Raw genomic sequence first — 24,693 nt, forward strand, 5'->3', positions numbered from 1 at the left:
TTCAATTCTTGTATATATATAATCGGAATCTCGGAATCGGCTTCAACAATTTTTATGAAATTTAGTATAGGGGGGGGGGGGGGGGGGGCGATAAATCGATCTAGCTAGAATTCATTTATATTGGAATCTCAGAATCATTTATATTGGACATACGACTATTTTTTTAAGTAAACTCATTCGCGGACCAAGTCGCGCGGGTCCGCTAGTTTTTGATTAATAACCAATAGTAATAAAAGATTAATCATAATATTTCGTAGCTGGCTGAGAAATATTGTTATAAAGTTGGCAAAAAGAAACAGATGTTTACAAAAAAAGATAAAAAAAAACTGTAAGAAAGAAACAGGATAGTAATATACAAAATAAACAAGCTGGTTTTTTTATTTACTATCCAAATTGAAACTGAATTGAATTCATAATTTAAGCTTGTAAGTTTGAAACTTGGTATGGCAATTTTACCCAAATGAAATACAAAAAAGTTAAAAAACGTAACTCCAGAGTCCCGTTTGTTATCTTATAAACTTACTATAGGAACAGATCTTTACCCACCCAGATATATTTAGTATAGGATTATCGCCATCCCTGACATCTAGAATATAGATTCGATCCTTACTTATCTACCAAATATACTTATCAACAGAAATTTAAAAAACTTATGCACCAAGAAAAACCAATTACAATCTTAATTTTTGATGATTTTACATATGGCCAATGCAATTTAAGTCAAGTCAAGGCAACACATTTTTTCCAACACTGTCAGTCTTCAATCATAATTTTTCACTAATCGAAATACTCATTGATAGCTTTAGTCTCTACAATATCTTATCTATTACGATTTTAACAAATTTTACTACTTGGCATTTTATTTTTTATAATTCATGATTCCTCCGACCAACACCAGACGAGTGGGCTACCCATAGTAAAGGGTACGGTATAACGGTTAAATTACAACGGTGCGACAAATAAAGAATTTTCTTTCTACCAAAAGTGTTGTATCGGATGAACAATTATTGCTTTTGGTGAAAGTCCGTTTCCATATGCTCCATGAGCACCAAAAGGTGATTGTTTTAGGACATTCATAATAATAATAAATATACTACGATAATACACACATCACCATCTAGCCCTAAAGTAAGCGTAGCTTATGTAATGGGTACTAAGATAGCTGATGAATATTTTTATGAATATAATAAAATGAAGAAAAAACACACTGAAAAACATTCATGTTCATCACACAAGCATTTTCCAGTCGTGGGAATCGAACCCACGGCCTTGGACTCAGAAAGCAGGGTCGCTGCCCACTGCGCCAGGCGGCCGTCGGTATAATAAGGTATGCCATGTTTAACTTTCGCGATAGTTTTGGTAGAAATTGTATGTGTATGTAAAATGTGGAAAACGTTTGTCGAACACTTCTAAGACTGTACGGCCTGCCTGCTGTCCAAAAATCACAAAATAATATTGCACTTCTTACCAATGTCCCTTAAATCCAGCTTGCTAAGTTATATGCTATCTGGCGTGCTGTCTCTTTCTGTTGAGGTGGAAGGCTGCTCCCAGTGCCCATAGGGACGCGCTGGGAGAGCCACCGGCCTTCATATAACGTGCTGGGGTGGCTCTTCATCGCTCTTCATGAGGACATACGCCATTGGACGTTTGACGTCCGCTGGTGGAGACGGGGAGCGACGTGGTGGGCAACCACACGGTGATAACGCACTATTGTATAGTGCTGAACTGTATAAGGCTCCACCGTATAGCGCCTGAAAGAAGACAAGACAGTTAAAGTTCCAGTTACCATCACCAAAAGCCTATAACAGTCTACTGCTGGACTAAAAGCCTGTTCCAACGGGAGGGCTGGCCCATAGTATCGTATAAGTGGGTTTCATGATACACATTACCATATGTTCGACTTATTTTGTACTATTTTAAATTACTGTGTAACTGTTAATTGAAATAAACTTATTATTATTCTCTTAATCGCCTCGTACGACACCCGCGGAAAGAGGAGGGGTAATGACAACGGTATTGTGTGGCGTCACCTCACGGCACGATTAATACCACATAAGATACGAAAAATTCGGAATGCATTAACTAGGGCACGCAATCAAATAAATTATTTTTAATTGTTGAAAGAGTTCTTTTTGAGAAATTGAAACGGTAATATTCAGAAATCACCTTTGAAAGTACTTAAGGAAGCTTAATCTGATGGATACCCAGTGCCCACTAATGGGCACTTGTATCAAATGTTTGCTATTCGTTTGATGAAGTCTTTGCATCTTATAAGGAGTTCAAGAATCCTGCGTATTCTAGTGAAGGGTTGCCAATGGGGATTCCAGCGCCGAACTTTGCACCGCCCATTACCACTTTACCTATTCAAGTCTTTCATATATTTTAATGATTCTGGTTCTATTACGGAATGAATGAAATGAGAATGAAAGTGTTGATACCTGTAAATGCGCCAGTTCTGCTGCCAGTTTTCCCTCATCAGATGGTATCTTTGCAAAAGGATAGAAAGGGTAAGGTAAGGGTGGGAACAGCGCTCTACTCAGATCTGGTTTGTCATGTAGAAGATGATGCGGTACTGGCATTTGCGGTACCGGCTGGGCTAGAGGCGTCATCAGGCGAGGTACTGGTGACATGAAGCTGCTGATATTGAAGCCGAATTTTGGTTCTTTCTTGACTAGTGCTTTGGGCTTCCTTCGCGGGCGGTATTTGTAGTCTGGATGCTCCTTCATGTGTAGCGCTCTGTTGAAAAAAACCTGTTTAATACATTTAAGTAGGCTTATAATAAGCACTTTGAAACGTCAAATCTGTTTAATACATTTAAGTATTTCCAAAATAGGCACTTTGAAACGTCAAATTTATTTGCTATTGACTCTAATGCCGTTTGTTATTATATAGAGTGGAAGACAAACAAATATGGTCAGTTATATTATATGTCATTTATACGATGTATGCTGCGCCTATGCATTGAGCCTTCACTCTCGGCTTCCTTATTTCACTCTCTTGTAGCTCGCGCGCTTAAACCGCCTTGAGCCTAAAATACAATGAACTATACTAGTTGCATGATGTACTATTAACGCATTGTTTAAACTTAATACAATAAAAACAGAATATCAACTTCATCACATTGTACGTAAAAATCGCAATTATTGTGTGAAAGGTAGTGCCGAAGATTCCTAGACATACATTTACCTTTCACCAATCGATTATATTAGGCAACTCCTATTACCTAACGTGTCTATGATTCTTGCCACAAGGTGTGGTATGTAGTGTTTGTATTATCATATTTTTATTTTTTTAATTCTTATTAAAAAAAACTGAATTTTTATATTTTTTTCATTTGACATGTGTCAGTTTACACGTCCCCTTAACTTTACGAACCGACGAATCGGTGACGTAACTTTAAATGGGATCCACCACCTAACGGCGTTAGTTATTATCTAAGAATTGGTGAAACGTTTTTTTCTCTACGTATTTTCTATGTTTTTCCTTTTGCGTCTTTGGTTGCCTGGAAGAAGTCGCTATGTAGCGATAAGGCCACCAAATTGTACTCTCTTGCCCTCTTTGTATATCTCTGTAACTACAATCTTTGGTGTACAGTAAAAGTGCATTCATTCATTCATTCGTTCACCCAAATCATAAGACATTTTCTTTTATTTCTAGGTTTAGTTTAAACGGGCATAAGCGAGGTAAAAGTTTATCTACTAAATAAATATACTACGACAATAAACACATCGCCATCACGCCAAGTAAGCGTAGCTTGTGTTATGGGTACAAAGATGACTGATGAATATTTTTATGAATAACAAACATAAATACTTATAATATACATATAAACACCCAGACGCTGAAAAACATTCAGCACCGCACAAACATTTTCCAGTTGTGGAAACGAACCCACAGCCTTAAATTCAGAAAGCAGGGTCGCTGCCCACTGCGCCTATCGGCTGTCTAATAATAAAAACTGAATAATATACATAAATGCTTATAATATACAAATAAATACCCAGACACTGAAAAACGTTCATGTTTAATAACAGTTCAATTCACAAAGACTTTCAAGTTGTGAGAATCGAACCACAAATCTAGTGATGATGCACTTAACGCGACGTTAATAAGTTGATTTAATGAGTTACATTATGATTCCAATTCCTTGTACGCTGCTGTAAGCGTAACTTTTTTTACAATACATAATTTGCATCAAAAACAAAACTTTAACTTTGTAATCTTATAGCGTGCAATAAGTTCGGCGACAAAACGCCACAATGGTGCTCCGTCGGCCAGAATAACATTATTATTTATGCAATAAAGCGGACAATTGTCGCGAACACCCGCCGCCCTTAAAACAACAATGTCAATTCAACAATACTCGGATTATTGCATTGTCCCGTCACAATCGACTGTTACATCACACCTCGCACTACATCCCCAAGCGTAAACATTTAATTTCTTACGTTATATTGTAGTGGTAAAGTTCAATTTTGCGTGCAAAGGTTTGGCGGTTTGGACGTGTGGGCAGGGGGTGAAATCGTCACAGAGTCCGATTATGCGCGCTTTGTGCTAGAATCGCGATTGTCAGCGAGTCGATTGTAATTATTCGAATGGACCAAGGGTGGGATAATAGTTCGTATGTATGAGGTTTTTGAACGCTGTTTGCTGAGTATCGGGCTTTTCATATCTAGTGCGGAGGTTTGAATGTTTAGGTATCTGCTAAATAAACATATTCAAAATATTAACTACAATTTTTTATTTTTTATTTTTATAGTGCCTTAAACGCCTTTAGTGACTTCGTGTATGGACTTGCGTTGCTTGAATGAAATGGATAGTAGGCGTTTGAGCGATTTAAATCGTGTTTACTATCTGGGGGTTTAATAAAATTGCTTGTAGCAGTATTATTTTTATTCCACGATAAGTTAGAACTTGTCCCAGCTACCATCTTGGGCTGCAATCACACCTGTAAGCGATAGCCAGCCTAAGGTGGAGCGCGCTTGCCTAGAAGATTCCTATTGACTCTCGATTTAAAGGTACTCATACTGCATAATTTGCATAATTTTAAAAACCAATGAGTTTTTTGCGAGGTACATTAATCTACTAGTCAAGCCCTTTCATTTGTTATTTAGGAAGTTGCGAAACAATATGTAATCCGCTATTTTGTGGCGGTGGCCACCTTAGACCGATTTCCTTCGAACATAAGAAAGCTAAGCTAAGAACACTTTCGACTAATTCACATTTCAAACAAAAAAAACAACATACATACGCACTCTGGTACGTCAAACGTATTTTGCGTTGGAGGGTTAATACAAAAGGGATTTTTTTTAAATATTTTTGAACACAATGCACTGCTGAACGAGGGTTCTGTATGTTCCTAATTCTGTGGGGAATGGGTTTAATACAACTGACAAACCTCTAACCCCAGTTACCCCTAATCTTGGACTGCATTATCACCACCAGTTCACCTACTATCCATTTCAGTTCTAACTTATCGTGGAATAAAAAAAATACTGCTCCAAGCTAAGTTATTAAACCCCCCGATAATAAACACGATTTAAATCGCTCAAATGTCTAATATCCATTTCATTCAACCACGAGTCACTAAAGGCGATTTCGGGAATAACAATAAAAAAATCCGGGTCAACGACCGCCACACTATCAATTCCTTCATTACTGTTTACCACAAACAAATACGATAACCGAAAAAATAGAATGTCTCCAGAAAAGATCCTATCTTCGTTTTATCGGACTTTTTTTTGGCGTATATACCACGGCCGACTTAATCGACTTGGGTAAATATCGATACATCGATATGATTCTCGATATGAAAAGGCGCTTTATATCTGTCTGTTTGTTGATATTGTTGTGGGTAAATTGGTTGGGGGTCCGCTGCGGAAAAAGAAGACGGATATGCGACGCAATAACAGTCCAGTTAATAAACTTACATATTTAACACTCGATACAATCCAGCTATTGTTTATGGATTCTAGACATTTAAGCCACAGCCCGGCTTTGTTGTTGTCAGATTTGTCGGCGGCTTTACGTTTTCAGTTGGAAAATTTTGTCAGCAACAGCAATCTTGTAAAGTAGCTACTGAGTGATTAACTAAGCTTTTTCTGATGGGAGGTTTCGGCTGTGGCTGGTTACTACCCTATCGAAAATATGTGCTGTCAAGAGATTTAGCGTTCCGGTACGATATCACCCGGAAATGGATTTAGTCTGTTACCATCGTAGACTGCATCACTACTTAAGTTCCAGGTAAAAAAAAGATTACATTTCAACGCAAGTGGCGGATAAGCCCACAAAATTTTCGACGTCACAAAATCCATTGAAGTCACAGGCGCTGATGGTGTATCAACTTATTTAAATTGTCTTAGATATGCTGACAGGGGTGTCAAAATGGCCATACCCGTACAAGGATGCGTTTGCATCTTCCTTTGCCTCGTAATTAAAAATCGTCTGTAATAAAATTAGATAATATTCTGTGTTCAATAAAAAAAGCCAAAAGATGTATTATTAAAACAATAAGTATAAATAGCTTACTAATAATATGATAAAGAAACTAACTCAAAAATTCCAACGTGATAGAAACTCCGGGCATATACAAAATTTACTTAGCAGATGTTGATTATAAAACACTCTCCGCACTCCGACATTTTAACGTAATATTTGCGAATAAAATAGGTTGTTTGGTTAGTACTTGGTAACTAACATATAGGTGACTTATCACAGAAATACCTCATAAGTACTCCAGTATGAAGATTAACTTATGCATATAAGAATTTAAAGAGAGCCAAATTAATAACAATCTTTGATAATCATACTTCATTTGAATATCTTTTAATTTCGTGACTAAAAGTTCAATTTCTTATTGTACGGAACACATTGGTCGCTAGTAGCACTCCCACTTGCCTCTTTTTAGAGGTTACCGTTGTAGGTGACGCGTAAGTGGTTAATGTTTGAAGGCAATGCACGATGTGAGCAATTGATATTGCATTCAGTGCATCCGGTCAGTGTAATAAACAAATAAAAAAACATTTGTTTAAGTAGAACACGATAATGTACAAAATATGAAACAGCTAAACATTATTTTATAGTGGTGATGGCTCAGTGGTTAGAGCTCCGGGCTTCCGGAGGCGATCGAGTGCGAGCCTCGACACGCACTACTAACTTTTCGGAGTTACGCGCGTTTTTGAACTAGCGAAGGTTGGCAGTCAGCTTCGTAAATTTTTGTCTATTTTTCGCGATAATTCTATTGCACTCGCGATTACAGTATACTCTCTGATGTTATTGTTTATTAATTGCTTCATGTACATTGTACATACATAAGAGACATGTCGCCCCGCCGGGGCATTGTAATAAAATTTGTTGAAATATATTTTTATTACTTTACTGAATTTAAATTATTATGTATATATATCCAAATTAAATTACTATTATTGCAATGGATTTAATTATTAAAATATGTCAACTTAGAACTAAATAAAACAGAATATTAGAATATGCCAACTTAAAACAAGATTAATTTACAATGTTACGAAGACAGGGCCTTTTTGCCGGCCGACTGGCGCAGTGGGCAGCGACCCTGCTTTCTGAGTCCAAGCCCGTGGTTTCGATTCCCACAACTGGAAAATGTTTGTGTGATGAGCATAAGTGTTTCTCAGATACTGGGTGTTTATATGTATTTTCTAAGTATTTATGTATTATATATAATTCATAAAAATATTCATCAGTCATCTTCGTACCCATAACACAAGCTACGCTTACTTTGGAGCTAGGTGGTTATGTGTGTATTGTCGTAGTATGTAGTATATATTTATATTTTTCTGCGACCAACGCCTCTTCTTCCTGTAACTTTTGCCATCATAATAAATTGAAGGAGCTCATATCTCACGTGCCACAGATAAGCAATTTCCCTGATCTTGATGGTGTGCATAAGTTCGCTTCGTTGGTTGACGCGTCGCAGAACCTCCTCATTGGGTACTTTGCAAGTCCAACTAATGGCCAACATACGTCTGAATGCCCACATTTTAAATGCTTCTATGTGTTTCCTGAGGTTCCTTCTTTAATCACCATATCATCATCATCATAATATGAACCTATTACCAGCCCACTAAAGGGCGCGGGTCTTCTCCCACAATGAGAAGGTGTTAAGGCCCACCACGCTGGCCCAGTGCGGATTGGTGGACAATCTTAATCATCATATATCAAAGCAAAATATAACTTGCTTTAAGGTGATTTTATTTTGCCAGAGAGTCCTCCATAACATGCCCTGTAGTAGGCCATAATTGGTTGATAATGAAGATGATCATTTTGAAAAACTTACTAATACAATAAATAACGTGTGTTCGTTTGTCCGTCCATTACGCCATAACTAGGAGACCGATCAACTTGATTTTTGGCGTCCTAAATCAGGGACAGTCTTAAAAGATCCTATAAAAACTTTTAAGACTGTCCCTGATTTAGTTATAGTATTGAAACATAGCATTACCAAAACACACGTTTTGTTTTTGTCTGTCTATCTTACAATATCTTCGGATTATTCCAGCGGTTTTTAAATCAACTTAGGGCGGAACCGATTTTTACGGGAGTTTTAGGTAAAGTGAATGGTTTTACTTTTTAACGGGCACAGCCTTTCTCTCTTAGCATTAGGGCTGCAAAATCATACCCACACAACTTTGGTCCAAAGCGGGTTGGTGGGGTTAAACGATAAAGTAAGAACACTTGAAGTACAATTAGTAATTGAGGTTTCCTTTCACTGTACGGAAAACAGTGAATCAAATTGCTTTTATAAGATGATACTGAAAGTAATATTAGATTTATCACATAAGTTTAAAGAATGTACTATTGATGAATTTCTTAATGACATGGTTGCCTGGAAACAAGTCGCCCCGCTTTCATCTCACACAAGATAGAACAAAGATTGTTTAAATTGTAAAACGATGTTGGAAAAGAGCAACTGCTGAGTTTCTTGCCGGCTTCTTCTCGGTAGAACCTGCCTTCCGAACCGGTGGTAGAGTCACTACACACAGACATACTTGACGTTTTAAAAGTGCTTATATTAGGCCTACTTGAAATAAATTAATTTTGAATTATGAATTTTTTTGGGCTCGATAGCCTATAGATAAAAATCATAATAAGTAGATACCACAAAGTCGCCTTGTCCGCGGCAAGCTTCGGTGATAACGCCAAGACATTGTTTGTGAGGATTCTATCGAGCGATCAAATAGTTGATAAAAAATAAGTATAATGCAAACACGGGCGCGCCTTTTCGGCCATTGTGCGAGTGTTGACCGATAGCGCGGACAAACAGACGGGCGAAATTAAGTTCTGGACGCCCCTGGCGACTCACTAGTGGCTACTGGCTATTGAGGTTCTTCAACTACGGGTAAACATTGGAGACGTGAGGGTGTGCTACAAATTTCGTGGCAATCGGTGAGATTTTCGCGTCTACTTCAATTCAAATTCAAAATTTATTTCTATTCATGTAGGCCTATCAGAGGCACTTATGTAGCGTCTTATATGTTTACATAATTGTAAGGGGATGGTGATAACTTCGTTCGCCAATTTAAACCTAAAGCTACGAGGGGTTCCAAACGCGCCCTGGTCAAGAAGAGCCCACAACAAACTTAGCCGGGTAAATTCTTTTTTTTTGTTATCAACATCTCACAGTATATTCATATTAAGCTATGAAGCTAGAGCAATTCACACCAAAGCTTTTATATCGTTTAAGTAATCCTTAATATTATAACAGGAGTTTTCTGTAAATCTAGTATGCTCCTGGCTCATCATATCAACAAATGTAATAGTTTCCTGAACCTGAAAAGAAGACTAACAAATCGCAGATTATTTCTATTAAAATCATAAAATCATATAAAAACATTACACAAAATGACACATTTACAAACAACAAAAAACGAATTGCTAAGAAATTTATGTAGTTTAGTTAAAATTTCGAACATAAAGCGCGGAAATATTAAAATAATATTCGAAAAAACATTACGCAAAATATCACATTTACAAAAAAAGTAATTTGCAAAAAAATGTATGTAGCTTCTTTCAAATTTCGAACATAAACCGCGACAACAGTGTTGTATGTTATATGTTGTAAATCTGTTTTTTTAATTACCAGAATTGCTTTTGAATTATGGGTCTTCTGCAAAGAACTGTCGCAAGATAATGTTATGTTTACATAAACAAGAGTATAAACTCTTTCGTCACTATGCGGTCTATGTTGCTGTAGCTATGTTTTATATCTAAAATCGACTATCTTTGTCTCAAACTGAATAAAGGTTTTAGAAATAAGATTGGCGGGAAAACCATAAGACCAATAAAAAAAATTGCTATTTAAAAAAAAAGAAATGAGCTCCAGCCATGTCAACAGGTCAGATTCCAGTTTCGAATATAATGTAGGAACTATTATTGTAAAACACATACGACCTTAAAGAGTCTCGTGATTCAAAGACACAAATTATGCAGAAAATAACAGTTATCTTATTAATTTTGGAGATTTATATCTTGGAGATGTCTCTTAAAAGGTTCAAAGTTTGTATAAAACGTAAGCTTATAGAAAAGTCCTATTATACAGGACTACGTTATCGATGAAAAAGCTTGGGTGTGAATTTTTGCTCTAACCAGGTTACTCTTCTAACAATTTTAAATGACAATGTGATATGGAAACACCCGGCTAAGTTGGTTGTGGGCTTCTTTTTAGACCAGGACGCATTTGGAATCGCAGTAGCTTTAGTTTTAAGTTTACGAATATGGTTATCGCCATCATCGCACTACCGTGTACACATTTCTTGACGGCCGTTTGGCGCAGGGGGCAGAGACCCTGCTTGTCCAAGACCGTGGGTTCGATTCCCACAACTGGAAAATGTTTCTGTGATGAACATGAATGTTTTTCAGCGTCTGGGTGTTTATCTGTATTTTATAAGTATTTATATTTATTATTCATAAAATTATTCATCAATCATCAGACAAGTCAGTACCCATAACACAAGCAACGCTTACTTCAGGGCTAAAAGGCGATGTGTGAAGGTACTGTCGTAGTATATTTATTTATTATTATTTCTCATGTTTTGTACGCATCAAAAGTGCCATCTGCGGGCCTACTTGAATAAAGATATTTTTGACTTTGGCTTAGACTTTGAATTTGAACATTAAATAAAAAACTTTCATGTTGTCTAAAACATTAATTTCTAACAGTTTTTTTTTCCTAATTTATTTATTTTAAGCATCATGCTACGCTGACACTTTTTTATGTTGTGATTATTTGCAATTAAGGTTGTATTTCTATGCTAATTATCTAAAGTTCGATGAGGTAATTTAAGTTAATTGTACCTACTAAAGTTTGTTCTAACATTTAGTAGGAAGTAATAGCCCAGTAGGTAAGAGCTCGACTTCACTTTCGGGGGGCCGAGTTCGATTCCCAGCACGCACCTCTAACTTTGCAAAGTGCGTTTTAAGTAATTAAAATATCACTTGGTTCAACGGTGAAGGAAAACATCGTGAGGAAGCCTGAGAGTTCTACATAATGTTTTCAAAGGTGTTTGGAGTCCACCAATCCGCACTGGGTCAGCGTGGTGGCCTACGGCCTAAACCGCTTTTCTGTAGTAGACCGGTAATGAGTTGAAATTCAAATCCAAATTCAGGCCTAATATAAGCACTTTTGAACGTCAAGTATGTCTGTTTGTAGTGACTCTACCACCGGTTTGGAAAGCAGATTCTACCGCGAAAAAGCCGGCAAGAAACTCAGCAGTTGCTCTTTTCCAACATCATTTTACAATTTAACAATCATTTTTCTATCTTATGTGAGATTAAATGGAGCGGCTTGCGGTAGCAAGCAACCTTGTCATTAAGAAATTCATCAGTAGTATAGTAACCTCAATGCATTAAATGTGTTTTTATACATTCTTTAAACTTATGTAATGGTAAATCAAATATTACTTTCGGTATCATGTTATAAAAGCATGTTGATGATATAACATTTGTCTATGTTTAAAAATACCTCACTATGGGGGAATATAACTATACAGATGTATAGTTATACAGCGGTATCTACGTTGGGAACAAATGCAAACCGCTATACGAACGAGTTTGTACGTATATCTTCCACAAAGAGCTAGACTGGAGACATAAGCTTGTTTTTATAGCCCTGGCGCACCCCGATAACGCGGCGCCCCAACAATGCAAGATATTACTACAATGCCACCAGATAATTGTCTTCGGGGCTTTTTGGATTGATTTGTTATGCCGATTAAGGGTTATACGGTTATTAGAGCGGGCCCTAATGGCTATTGTGTTTGGAGGTATTTGTACTAATTTGTACGCTTACTCTCTGACGTTTGTGGTTTTGGACATAGAGCTGTAAACATTCGTGTCTATTCAAAACAACATCACCATGCAAACTATGTACCCATTGGCGTGATGGTGAGCTTTGTTCTTATAAGTGGAAGTACCAAGTTCTGAATGGGGAAAAATTTGGGAAATTTATATTTTCAGTTTGGTTTTGTTGCTAATTACCATTCTACCGACAAAGACTTAGAGTATGTTTTATTATACCCCTAGCAGGTAAGCGCGCTACTATATTAGACTGCCTCATTACTGGAGGGATAGGCTGCGCGCCACAAGAGAGTTATCCCTATCCCTATCAAATTCAAATTCAAATTTCAAATTCAAAATTTCTTTATTCATGTAGGCCTATCACAGGCACTTATGAAGCGTTCATACATATTTGTTTACATAATTGTAACGGGATGGTGATAACTTCGTTCGCCAAATTAAATCTAAAGCTACGAGGGTTCCAAACGCGCCCTGGTCTAAGAAGAGCCCACAACAAACTTAGCCGGTAATGGTATGGTATGGTAATTTTTTTGTTATCACCATCTTCCAGTAAATTTAAATTAAGCTATGAAGCTAGAGAAATTCACACCCAAGCTTTTTTATCGTTTAAATAATCCTTAATATTATAATAGGATTTTTCTGTAAGATAATTTTTTATATAAACTTTGAACTTATTGAGAGACAACTCAAAGATTTCATTTGGTAATTTGTTATAAAATAATATACAATTGCCCTTGAATGAATTTTGTGTAGCCTAGTAAACTGCACAACGAGTTAATTTTTGCTTCTAATATTTATATTGTTACAGTGCATTTTCTTTTTAAATTTTGATATATTTATATGGACATAAATTAAATTTTCATATATGTACCGACTATGCACCGTCATTATTTTAACTTCTTTAAATTTATCCCTTAATGACTCTCTTGGGCCCACTTTATATATCGCACGAACAGCCCTTTTCTGCAGGACGAAAATAGAATCTATATCAGCAGCATTACCCCATAATAAAATGCCATAGGACATAATGCTGTGAAAATAACTAAAATAAACAAGCCTAGCAGTTTCTATGTTTGTCATATGACGAATCTTTTTTACCGCGTATGCTGCAGAACTAAGTCTGTTCGCTAAATTATTTATATGTGGGCCCCATTGAAGCTTAGCATCTAAAGTTATTCCTAAAAAGATTGTCGTATCCACCAAATCCAACTCCTCATTATTAAGTTGTACAATGGTTTTTACTTGTTTAACATTCAGTAGTGTGAATTTAATACTCTTCGTTTTTTTTCCGTTAAGAGCTAAGTTATTAGCCTCAAACCATTGTACTACTTTAGCGAGACATATGTTTACATCGTCAAGATTTTTTTCACGACGTTTAATTTTAAACCTCAATGATGTATCATCAGCAAACAATACTATCCCGTGATTGTCCTCAGCTAGGTAAGGAAGGTCATTCATGTAAATGAGGAATAGGAAGGGTCCTAATATATATCCCTATCCTTATTTTAAATGTCAATGTCAGTTTGTTTGTTACGATTTCACGCAAAAACTACTTAACCGGTCCTCATGAAACTTTGTATACATATTTTGGGAAATGTTAGAAGTAATATAGGATACTTTTTATCCCGACATTAAGCTCGGTTCCTTTGGGAGAGGGGATGAAAGTATTTGACGATTTTACACCATAACTCCGACAAATTATAACCGATTTAAATAATTATTTTTGTAACCTCTATAAGGTTATAATATGTGTTTAATTTTGCCCAAACTTTGTGTAGATCTGATGAATGTGGTTGGAGATAGAGGACAGAATTCCTCAGCGGACAACAGCAAACCTTAAGGCTTAGCGATACTGAATACTTTAAATGTTTTTAGAACTACAACCAAATTGGATGCCAAATCAAAAAACAAAATCAAACGCAGACGAATTCACGGGCAACAGCTAGTGTTTATTAAATTTTTTTTGCTTGAACATGGTACAAAAAACATAGATGTTATGCGTTATTCATGATCTACATATTCAGCCAAGAAATGGCCGATTGTAACTGATGAGACGTCAGGCAGTGCACCGACCACAGATTCTAGAGACAATTTGTCAAAGCCAAGCCGCCATGTTGTCGTACCTCACCGCCATGGCAAAAATGCTTTTTTATTATTTATTATTTTTTAATGTGTTTCTTTTTGTATTTTGTTTTTGTGTGTGTACTAAATAATTTAATAATAATAATAATAACTGGGGTTCCGTGGCAGCTCACTGGCAGCCAAGATGCAGAAAGTGGTGTTGCTGGACTCGGCTAGGATAGTCCGCCGATTTCTTAGCCTGTCGCCCTGACCCGCGGCCGTCTGGTCTCCCCTCCCTGCCCGGGTGTAATCCACCGCCCGGTGCAAATATGTATTTATGTAATGTATATTCAAGTGTATTATACTATGTATTTAAGTAAGTGTATTAATGTTGTTTTAGCTCATTATATGTATATATTTTGTACACGGGCGTGGGAGTAAATCTCGAATAATAATAAAAGTGTTAGTACGGATTTCTTAAACAGTGTTCTCTCAAACTTAGAACTACCATAAAATGGATAAACATATCACACTATTGAAATAGAATCAAGAAAGCCTAATTAAACAACCCACGTGGGTCCCACATGAGAACAAACTATTTAATCAAACCATTTTAATTCCATATCAGAGAGCAAACAGTGTTAACAAAACAAGGCACCTGTTACTTATCTGAGACAAAAAGTGTTTTCAAGGGCCTATATTTGAAGCAAGGAAAAAAAAGAAAAAAATCCTGCCAAGTGCGAGTAAAAAAAAATGGCAAAAAAAATCATGTATGTTGTATGGGAGCCCCTTTATTATTTATTTTTAAAGTTAATAAAGTACGTCTTCTTGTTGCCTTTATAAATATGTATTATACATTATATATATATTTTTTTTTATTCCACTACATGTTCCACACTTGACAATTGCACCTGGTTGTAAGTGATTATGCAGTCTAAGATGGTAGCGGGCTAACCTGTAACCTGTTAGGGAGTATGGCATTCCTACACCTAATCGGTTTCTACGCGACATCGCACCGGAACACTGAATCGCGTAGCGGCACGTCTTTGTCGGTAGGGTGGTAACTAGCCACGGCCAAAGCCTCGCACCAGACCTAACCAGGGAAAATTCAAAAATTATAAATTCCAAAATTGCCGTCTATCGGACCCGGAACCTCCTACTTAAATTTAAAGCGCTCACCGTTGCGCCACGGAGGTTGTCAAAATATAGAGCAATATAGAGCAAAAACAAGCAAAATATTCACTTATGTTGTATAGGAGCCCCCTTAAATATTTATTTTATTCCGATCTTTAGTATTTGTTGTTAAAGCGGCAACATTATTACATCATGTAATAATGTTGCCTCATCGCTATGTAGTGATAAGGCCACCAAATTGTACTCTCTTGATATGTATTTATATCTCTGTACCTACTTTTTTTTTCTTTGGTGTACAATAAAAGTGTATTCATTCATTCACCCATTCATGATGTGTGAAAATTTCAACTGTCTCACTATCACGTTTCAAGAGATACAGACCGACAGACGGACGGTCAGATAGCGGAGTCTTAGTAATAGTGTCCGTTTTACCCTTTGGGTACGGAACCCTACAAAATAATTTGAATTTGAGACCGGTCCTATAGAGTGCACAGGTGAACGAAATACTGATATTTGGAGCACTCAAAGGTCGCTGAGGGCATTTTGGGTACCATATTCTGTTGCGCTACTGTAATATGGCGGTGGTGGATGGTAGTACGGCTTCGTTTTAAATTTCAAAATAAATAAATATACTACGACAATACACACATAGCCCAAATGTAAGCGTAGTTTGTGGTATTGGTACTAAGAGAGCTGATGAATATTTTTTTATGAATAAAATACACATAAATACTTATAATATACCGATTTACACCCAGACACTGAAAAACATTCATGTTCATCACACAAACCAGTTCCAGTTGTGGGAATCGAACCCATATCGATACCATAAATACTTAAATATGAATGTACCTTAAAATTGAGACAATTTCTGTAGGTATGCGAGCCTTATCTTACGCTGCATCATCCCGTACCATCAGGTGTGATGCAGGATTACGGTCAAGTCCTAGTCTTTATAAAAAAAGACAATCTTTTCTCTATATTTATAGTATAATTATTTATTTCTTTTACTTTTCTTTATAAATATAACCTAAAATAAACTATGTAAAACTAAAGAAAATCTAAAACGTCTTCGAAACCATCGCAGCGAGGCACAGTTCCTAAGATGCTGGCAGCATTGCCCCTTTGGATGGCCAAACTAATTCGTTGGCCAAGGTAACTACCCGCTCTACGATAGGTAGACTCGATAACCCTTTTCGATAATTCTTTAAAAAGAGCTCGTGCCACCGGACCCCACGGTCCCAAAGGTTCTACTCCAAAACGCACAAAAATGAAACTGCTATCCAGGTTTTCATATTTACGCCTCTTGGCCTGCTCGGCACGAGTAGCAGCCGCACCCACCATTGACGAGGTGTCTCTCTATTTAGTATTTATCCGGTTTTAATTTTTTTATTCCGCTATAAGTAAATCGTTACCATCTTGGGTTAGTCAACCTATTAAGGCAGTTATATTAAACCCATAACCCAAATCAGTTTCTACGCGACATAGTACCGGAACAGTAAATCGCTTGGCGGTATGTCTTTGTCAGTTTGGTGGTAAAGCCATGGCCGAAGGCTCCCATCAGACTAGGCCGGAGAAAATTAAGAATTTATAAATTCCAAATATGGGAATTTATAAATTCTAAATTTTTCTCTGGCTAAAGGTTAACAAAGAAAATTTCCAAAACATTATTATTTAGTCTTAGCACTGAAGTCCTATAAATGTGGTATCACAATGTTTTCAGTATCGTAAAGTCTTAGTGATTTGCCGCTGAGGAGTTCTATCTCCAATAATATAACAATAGCGCCAGCATTTTGGGTACCATGCCCATGTGAACAGTTAGACGGCTTATATTTATTGTAAATATTAATTTTAGTTTGTAATTAATAATTTACTCTAGAAAAATATATTTTTCGTTGATTTATTAATAAGTAGTTAAATAAAGCATTATAAGATCTCATATCTACACGAAACTAATGCGATAGTATAACCTTTCCAGTACAAAAAAAGTATCCTATGTCCTACCTCGTAATATGACCTCAAATCGTGCGAAGTTTTATTTGAATTCATTAAAAAGTTATAGCGTGATTCGCGACCATGATACAGACAAACAAAATAAAAATGAAAAAATTACAGTTTTGGTCTCAGTATCGACTATATGCCCTCCAAAAAAAATTTTTACAATATGTTCAATGTACAGAATTTGACCCGTTACAGTTTTATTGTTAGTGTAGAAAGATTTTCATTTATTTGCGGTTTTAAAGATAAAAAAGTACCGAAAAGCGATTTAGCTTTCCTGAAATGAAATGAAATCATCGTTATTACATCAGCCGATGGACGTCCACTGCGGTGTAAAAGCGTAATGGCCGTTTTCACCAACCACGGATAAGGCAATGCCTAAGTAAGGTAAGTGTACATTTACCTTTCGCCAATCGATTTTAACTGGGCAACTCATATAACCTGACTTATCTATGGTTTTTGCCAAAAGTTGTGGAATTTTGTGTTTGTATTATCATATTTTTCATTTTTCGTATGGATTTAAGGTTATTAAAAAAAACCGAATATATATTTTTTAAATTTGTCAAGTGTCAGTTTACGAGTCCCTTAAACTTTACGATCCGCGAAATCTTAATTGAAGTTGCTAACGCAATTTTAATAAGAGTATTATGAAAATCCCGCAAATTGTCAAGAAAATCAGTATTTATAAAATCGCATTGAATATATCCGCTTCTTTTGGTTTAAAAACAACTCGATTGAACTTGAGATATTGTTTGACCTACAAACTCCACCAACGATTGAATCCAAGGACCGCAAACAAATTCAGATTTATAATTTTTCTGGGCAAACTTCTTTTAATTAGTAGGAGAGTTAACAGACGTTATGATTATAAAAATGATAAAAAAACTTGAACCGACGGTCTTACGTACCCTCAAAGTTGTTGGAAGGTGAGATAGAATACAAAATAGTTCATCATTCGATTTACGGACCCTGGACAACGTTACCAAGGTTTCTTTACCATTGGAATCGAAGACTCGCGCTTTTGTACAAGGCCATATCAACAGCTTATTTATGTACAAAAATCAAGTATATATAGTCTTTATCAGCATTTTATTGTTGGGTATAGACCTCCACTGTCATAGGAATACGCAAAACTGAAATACCAAGATTAAGAAATTAGGTCGATTATCGTCTCCATAAAACATACAAAAACAATTTGTACGCAAATTAAGAAACGCATTTTTCGGTATTTTCTGTACCAGGAAATAAAATACTACGAAACTATTCAGAATAATACTGCAGTGGAGAGCAAAATATCTTCCTTCGGTACCCACTTAAAATTAGCGTACATTAGTACAACATATGAGATGAATTTTTCAGTTGATTATTTTTAAGTTTTAAGAATAATAAATCAACTGATTTAAAACTTTATATTAAAAACTTTTTGTCTTCAATATCCATGCTGAAAATAACCAGCACTTATTTTAAAAACTTATAAAGAAATGCTCTTTTAAAAACGTTTCTAGACAGGAATACTTAGATCTGAATTAAGAAAAAAGCAGTAGATGTGATACACTTTTGCTTTACATTATACTATAGGTTTCGGTAACGGTTTTCACCAAACGTGAAAGCTAGCCAAGTCTATTTTTTATTCTGAATATGATACAATAAGTAACCGATTTATTTTACCGCATGAGAGGCAATAAAGAATAATAAAATCGTCTAACTATGAAAATTAAGCTTAATTTGCTACACTCTGTATCTGTATGGTGTAATTTATAATTTCTTCAATCCACTCCACACCAAACAGATTTTCGGCAATGTACCCTGTATGCAAGTTTCGCTCTCAAACCGGAGCATCCTCAGGAGATATTGACTTTACAATGAAAAATTGTTAAGCTTAATTTTCATAATATATCATGGAATTCCGCAAAGTAACGCCAATCTATCCAATTCCAAAGTAACCATCATATCTATACTTTTATATGCATTCAATAGGATACAAAAAAGGACTTCATTCTCAATAACGAAAGTATTTAGTCTAAAAATCTATATCATTTCATTTCCGATAAAAAACTATTATTCTGCATTTGCTTGTAGTTAGTTAATTTTATCACAAATCCTACAAGAAAAAATGACAGTTCATTCTAGCATATAAAAAGCTCACTAATTACTCTATATTAGTTATGGTAACCTACCTTAACCTCTTCGCTTCATCAATGAACGGCCTTTTCTCCATCTCACTTAAAAGTTTCCATTCCGCACCGAGCCTTTTCGAAATTTCAGAGTTGTGCATTTTTGGGTTATCCTGGGCCATTTTCCGCCTCTGACCTCTTGACCAGACCATAAATGCGTTCATCGGCCTTTTTATGTGATCGGTGGGTTGCTTTCCTAGCGACATCATTAAATCAATCTTGAATATGTGAGTTGAGAATAGTCTTAATTTAAAATTAAGCTTCGTTTGTTACAGTTCAGATGTCTGTGCATGATTGTTCGATTTTTAAACTTTATATTTCTTCGTACGAATTACAAAACACAATCCGCTCAGTAATGCACAAAGTTTTTTTAAAGTTGTTTTTGTGTTTTCTTTATAAACAATTAAAAAAGTAACCAAACATAGATTAAATATTTCAATTTGTTATAAAAATATGGTGTTTATTTTATAAACTATTATGTTAATTTCTAATGTGATTATTAAAATAGTTTTAAACACATTGAAATCGAAATAGTATTTTTCCGCGCGCGTGAAAAGCTCCCGAAAGCTCAATGCGGCGCTTTTCTTGACAGTGTCATGTTTAGCGTTCGGAGCTGGCGATGGCCCCCTTCGCCATTCCCCCCCTCAGTTTGAACAGCCAATCAGGCCGCGCCGTGGGCGGACGCTGGCCTGTGATTGGCTAAGGAGTTATGAGACTCGCGGTTGTCAACAGGTGCCCGTGTGTTCTTGTTAGCATGTTTATTAGCGAGATAAATTCCTTTTTTAAACCGCAACCTTGGTTAGACGCAGTAATTGGATGGATTCGATTTGTAATGTATGAGGTGAGGCGGATCGGATTTGGAATTGTATTGTTGGTACAGTTGATTGCTGTTAAAATGATGTAAGGACGAGTTCACACGTTGCACTTGGATAAGTAAGAGATTTTTGTTGGGACAGCAAGTATAAAAATTAAATTAATGTATATTTTTGTACCCGGCGAGATTTGCCTTTTTTTATTTATTAATTCATATTTTCAATTATAAATGAAAAACCTTTTTTTACTACATAATTAATTAGATTATTAGAATCAATCTGCTATAAAATTGATCTATTTTAATAAATATATAAAGTGAAGATTTTTTTTATTATAAAACACAAATAATAAAATAAAAAGCATATTTTAATTATTAGTAGTGTCATTTTCAACCAAATAACTCAGAATACTTAATATATGTTTAAAAAAAAGAGTATGAAGTTTCTTATTACCATCATCTCCCTTAGCTCAGAGCACAGGTCACCTTGTTTGTAGAGAAATAATAATACAAAATGTATGGCTAAATTGCAGTGAAATAAAAAAATCTAAAAATAGAAAAGGAAAATAATTCTTGTATACAATTAATTAAAACAAAACGATACACACCACTGTAATTAATATGAATAATAAATCGACGGTAATAATAAAGTAACCTATACATTTTTTAAATCATTAATAAAGTTTATACTTAGATAGACCTTTCTAGCGGAGTGGTGACCGTGTGTGGTCTAAGAAATGGGTGGTGTTTATGGGAATACTATATCTTTCCTGTATTTTGTCAGATTATGGCTAGTTAGGTCTGGTGGAAGCGGTGAAGCGCATTGGGTAGGAACCCAACTTCACTTTCGGGGGGCCGAGTTCGAATCCCAACACGCACCTAATTTTCGTAAGTTATGTGTGTTTTGTAAGTAATTAAAATATCACTTGCTTCAACGGTGAAGGATAACATCGCGAGAAAACTTGCATGCCTGTTATAATAGTCGTTTGAAGTGAATTAAAAAAAATATATCGCTCAAGAAACTTTCTTGTAATAACCATAGTCAGCTATTAGTACACTCTATTTTGTAACTCATACTCATAAATCAAAATTGGTTAAGAGAAGTAACATACAGAGATTGCAGCCGTAAGAGCTAGCTTGAAGTGGAAAAAAAATATCCCCCCAGAAGGCTTTCTATTTGTAATTTATCTATTCATTAATTAGTACGGACAAATCGACTTACACTAAATAACAATTGGATAGAAACAGGCGTTACTTTGCGGAAATCCATGATATGAAAATTAAGCTTTATTAACGTGCGTAGTAGCAATGTACCCTACATTGCCGAAGATCTGTTTAGTATAAGGATTGAAGAAAATATAAATTACACCACACTGATTCTCCTGCTTTTCGCGGAGTATAGCAAATTAAGCTTAATTTTCATAATACCAAATAACAATGACATTATTAATCTCACTAGACTTATGAAGTACACGAACAATAATTATTTATTTAAATTTGGAATAAAAAAAATTTAAAAGAGAAAAAAAAGAGAGAAACGCTAATAATAATAATGGTAAAAACAATAAAAAGAAAACAAAAAATAAATGAAATAAAATCAAAGTAGGTAGTCAGTTATACATATGCTTAGTTAGCTATTGCCTATTACTATTCTCTATCCTTTAATTCATACCGAGTGAATCAAACTTGGGTAAGAGAAGTAATATAATCGCAGAGAGATTGGAGTCAAGAGCTAACTTATAGTGGATTAAAAAAAAGTATTCCTGTAAAAATCTTCCTTTTATGCTTAGTCAGCTACTACTAGTCTCTGTCTTGTAATTCACACGGAGTGAATCAAACTTGGCTAAGTGAAGATATATAATCACAGAGAGATTGCAGTCAAGGGATAACTTGTAATGGAATAAGAAAAAAGTATCCCTCAAAATAACTTGCTTATATGCTAATTCAGCAATTACTTAATTCTTTTGCAGTTAAGAGCTAAGATATGTTACAGTCAAGAGCTAACTTGAAGTGGAATAAGAAAAATTATAGCCCTCCAAAAGACTTTCTACATATGCTAAGTCAGTTATTACTAAAGCCTATCTAATAACTCATAGAGTTAATGCATTAACAAAAAAATCACAGAGTGATTGCAGTCAAGGGCTAACTCGTAGTAGAATAAAATATTCCTGTAAAAACTTCCTTTGATGCTTAGTCATTTACTAGTATTTGTCTTGTAAATAATACGAAGTGAATCAAACTTGGCTAAGTGAAGTCATATAATTACAGAGTTATTGCAGTAAAGGGCTAACTTGAAGTGTAATATCAAAAAGTACCCCTCACATACGTGCTTAAGTTTCACTAAACTCTATCTTGTATATCATACGGAGTGAATCAAACATGGCTAAGTGAAGTAATAATATAATATAGACAAGAGCTATCTTCATGTAAAAAATAAAAGTCCGTCTAAAAGACTACATTTTATGCTAAGCTTGTTATTACTAGTCTCTATCTTGTAACTCATACGGAGTGAATCAAACTTGGGTAAGTGAAGTAATATAATCACAGATGTTGAATAGCGCACCAATGTGTGACTGTGGAGGGAATTTCCATGACACAGGGCTGCGGTTGCAAACAATCCGCCCTAAATGTGCCTATTAGACCTTCCATTCATGAAGATCTGACCTCGACTGCCCTATGTAGAGTTATAACCATAAACTTAACCCCTTTTGGCGGCCGTTTCTGTTGTGTACTGTGGTCCTATTTGGCACCCGGATTCAATTCCTGGCTGAGGTCACTTTATACTGGATTAAAACAATCTAATTAAATTGTAGTTGCGACTTTACTACTTGCGATAGTATGTACAATAACGCGGTGTTAGCGCATTGGCTAGGAACTCGACTTCACTTTCGGGGGGCCGAGTTCAAATCCCAGCACGCATCTCTAACTTTTCAAAGTTATGTGCGTTTTAAGTAATTTAAATATCACTTGCTTCAACGGTGAAGGAAAACATTGTGAGGAAACCTGTTTGCCTGAGAGTTACACATAATGTTCTCAAAGTTGTGTGGAGCCCACAAATCCCCACTGGGTCAGCGTGGTGGACTACGGCCTTTACCCCTTCTCATTGTTGGAGGAGATCTGTGTTCTGTAGTGGGCCGGTAACGGGTTGATGTTATGATGATAAAATAATGAGAATTATAGAAGATCCAGCCTGTCCAGAATTAGTTGTAGATAAGGTGGGAACTACAAGGTAAGGATAGAATGTAAAAGACCTAGCAAACCTCTCCGTGGGAGATATTGTTAGGCTGACAAAAGGGACTGGGGGGGGGGGGTCAGTTAAACCTGTGTAATGTGGTCCTATGTAGGACAGATTACCCGTCTTGCAATTTAGTGTCAGTGAAGAATTTACTTATGATTAGACAAAGAAGATAGAAACACTGTGGATCAAATTTTAACAAAAAAAGTATATCCTATATAGAAATAGTATACTATTTCTGTTAAAATTTGTTCTGCCACCAAGTTAAGATTGATTGGTTATATATCCTCTATTTATTCTTTAAAATAATTGTTAAATAAAATAAATATAGCCTAAAATAAACTATTTAAAACTAAATAAAATCTAAAACGTCCTCGAAACCACCGCAGCGAGGCACAGTTCCTAACATGCTGGCAGCATTGCCTCTTTGGATGGCCAAACTAATTCGTTGGCCAAGGTAACTGCCCGCTCTAGGATCACCGGTAGACTCGATAACCCTTTTCGATAATTCTTTGAAAAGGGCTCTTGCCTCCGGACCCCACAGTCCCAAAGTCTCTACTCCAAAAGGCACAAAAATGAAGCGTGGGCTTTTAATTGGTTATTACAGATGAGCAGAAAATTTAAAGTAGTTGGATTCCAATTAAAATTTTAAACTAAAAGACTTTTATTTGCATATTATTGCTAAATTTCTTTGCAATTATTGAAAATTAGATATGATTTAAGTCAAGTATAATATGTTTAATGCTCATGTTGTACAATCTGCTATTGGCTCTTGCCATTGATTTTATGTTACTATTCCGATTTCTCTCGCTAATTGATACATTAACCATACACAACAGAAAACAAGATGCACAAAAGAATAAAAAACAAATTCAAATTCTTAAAAAAAAAAATTGCTTATTTGGGTGGTTTGTATACAGATTATTAAAAAAGAAACACTGAAAAGCACA

General features: G+C 35.7%; 1 protein-coding gene across 1 annotated transcript; it reads right to left on the reverse strand.

The window, feature by feature from the left end:
• Positions 1-1,586: 1,586 nt before the first annotated feature.
• On the reverse strand, positions 1,587-19,906 carry LOC120637148 (transcription factor SOX-14-like). Its single transcript, XM_039908814.1, has 3 exons — positions 19,701-19,906; positions 2,439-2,736; positions 1,587-1,751 (listed from the first exon to the last, which is right to left on the reverse strand). Exons 1-3 carry the CDS (start codon positions 19,904-19,906, stop codon positions 1,587-1,589), a joined length of 669 nt encoding a protein of 222 aa, XP_039764748.1.
• Between the last annotated feature and the right edge of the window lie 4,787 nt (positions 19,907-24,693).

This window comes from Pararge aegeria, chromosome 3 (assembly GCF_905163445.1).
Source record: "Pararge aegeria chromosome 3, ilParAegt1.1, whole genome shotgun sequence".
Classification (NCBI taxonomy): domain Eukaryota; kingdom Metazoa; phylum Arthropoda; class Insecta; order Lepidoptera; family Nymphalidae; genus Pararge; species Pararge aegeria.

What these genes read in the sequence shown, in the direction of transcription:
- LOC120637148 (XM_039908814.1), bottom strand. Translation starts at nt 19,906, where the DNA reads ATGATGTCGCTAGGAAAGCAACCCACCGATCACATAAAAAGGCCGATG. An exon ending in GATGAAGCGAAGAGGTTAAG is followed by an intron (nt 2,737 to 19,700) that starts GTAGGTTACCAT and finishes TTTTTTCAACAG; the next exon opens with AGCGCTACACATGAAGGAGC. An exon ending in CAGAACTGGCGCATTTACAG is followed by an intron (nt 1,752 to 2,438) that starts GTATCAACACTT and finishes GTCTTCTTTCAG; the next exon opens with GCGCTATACGGTGGAGCCTT.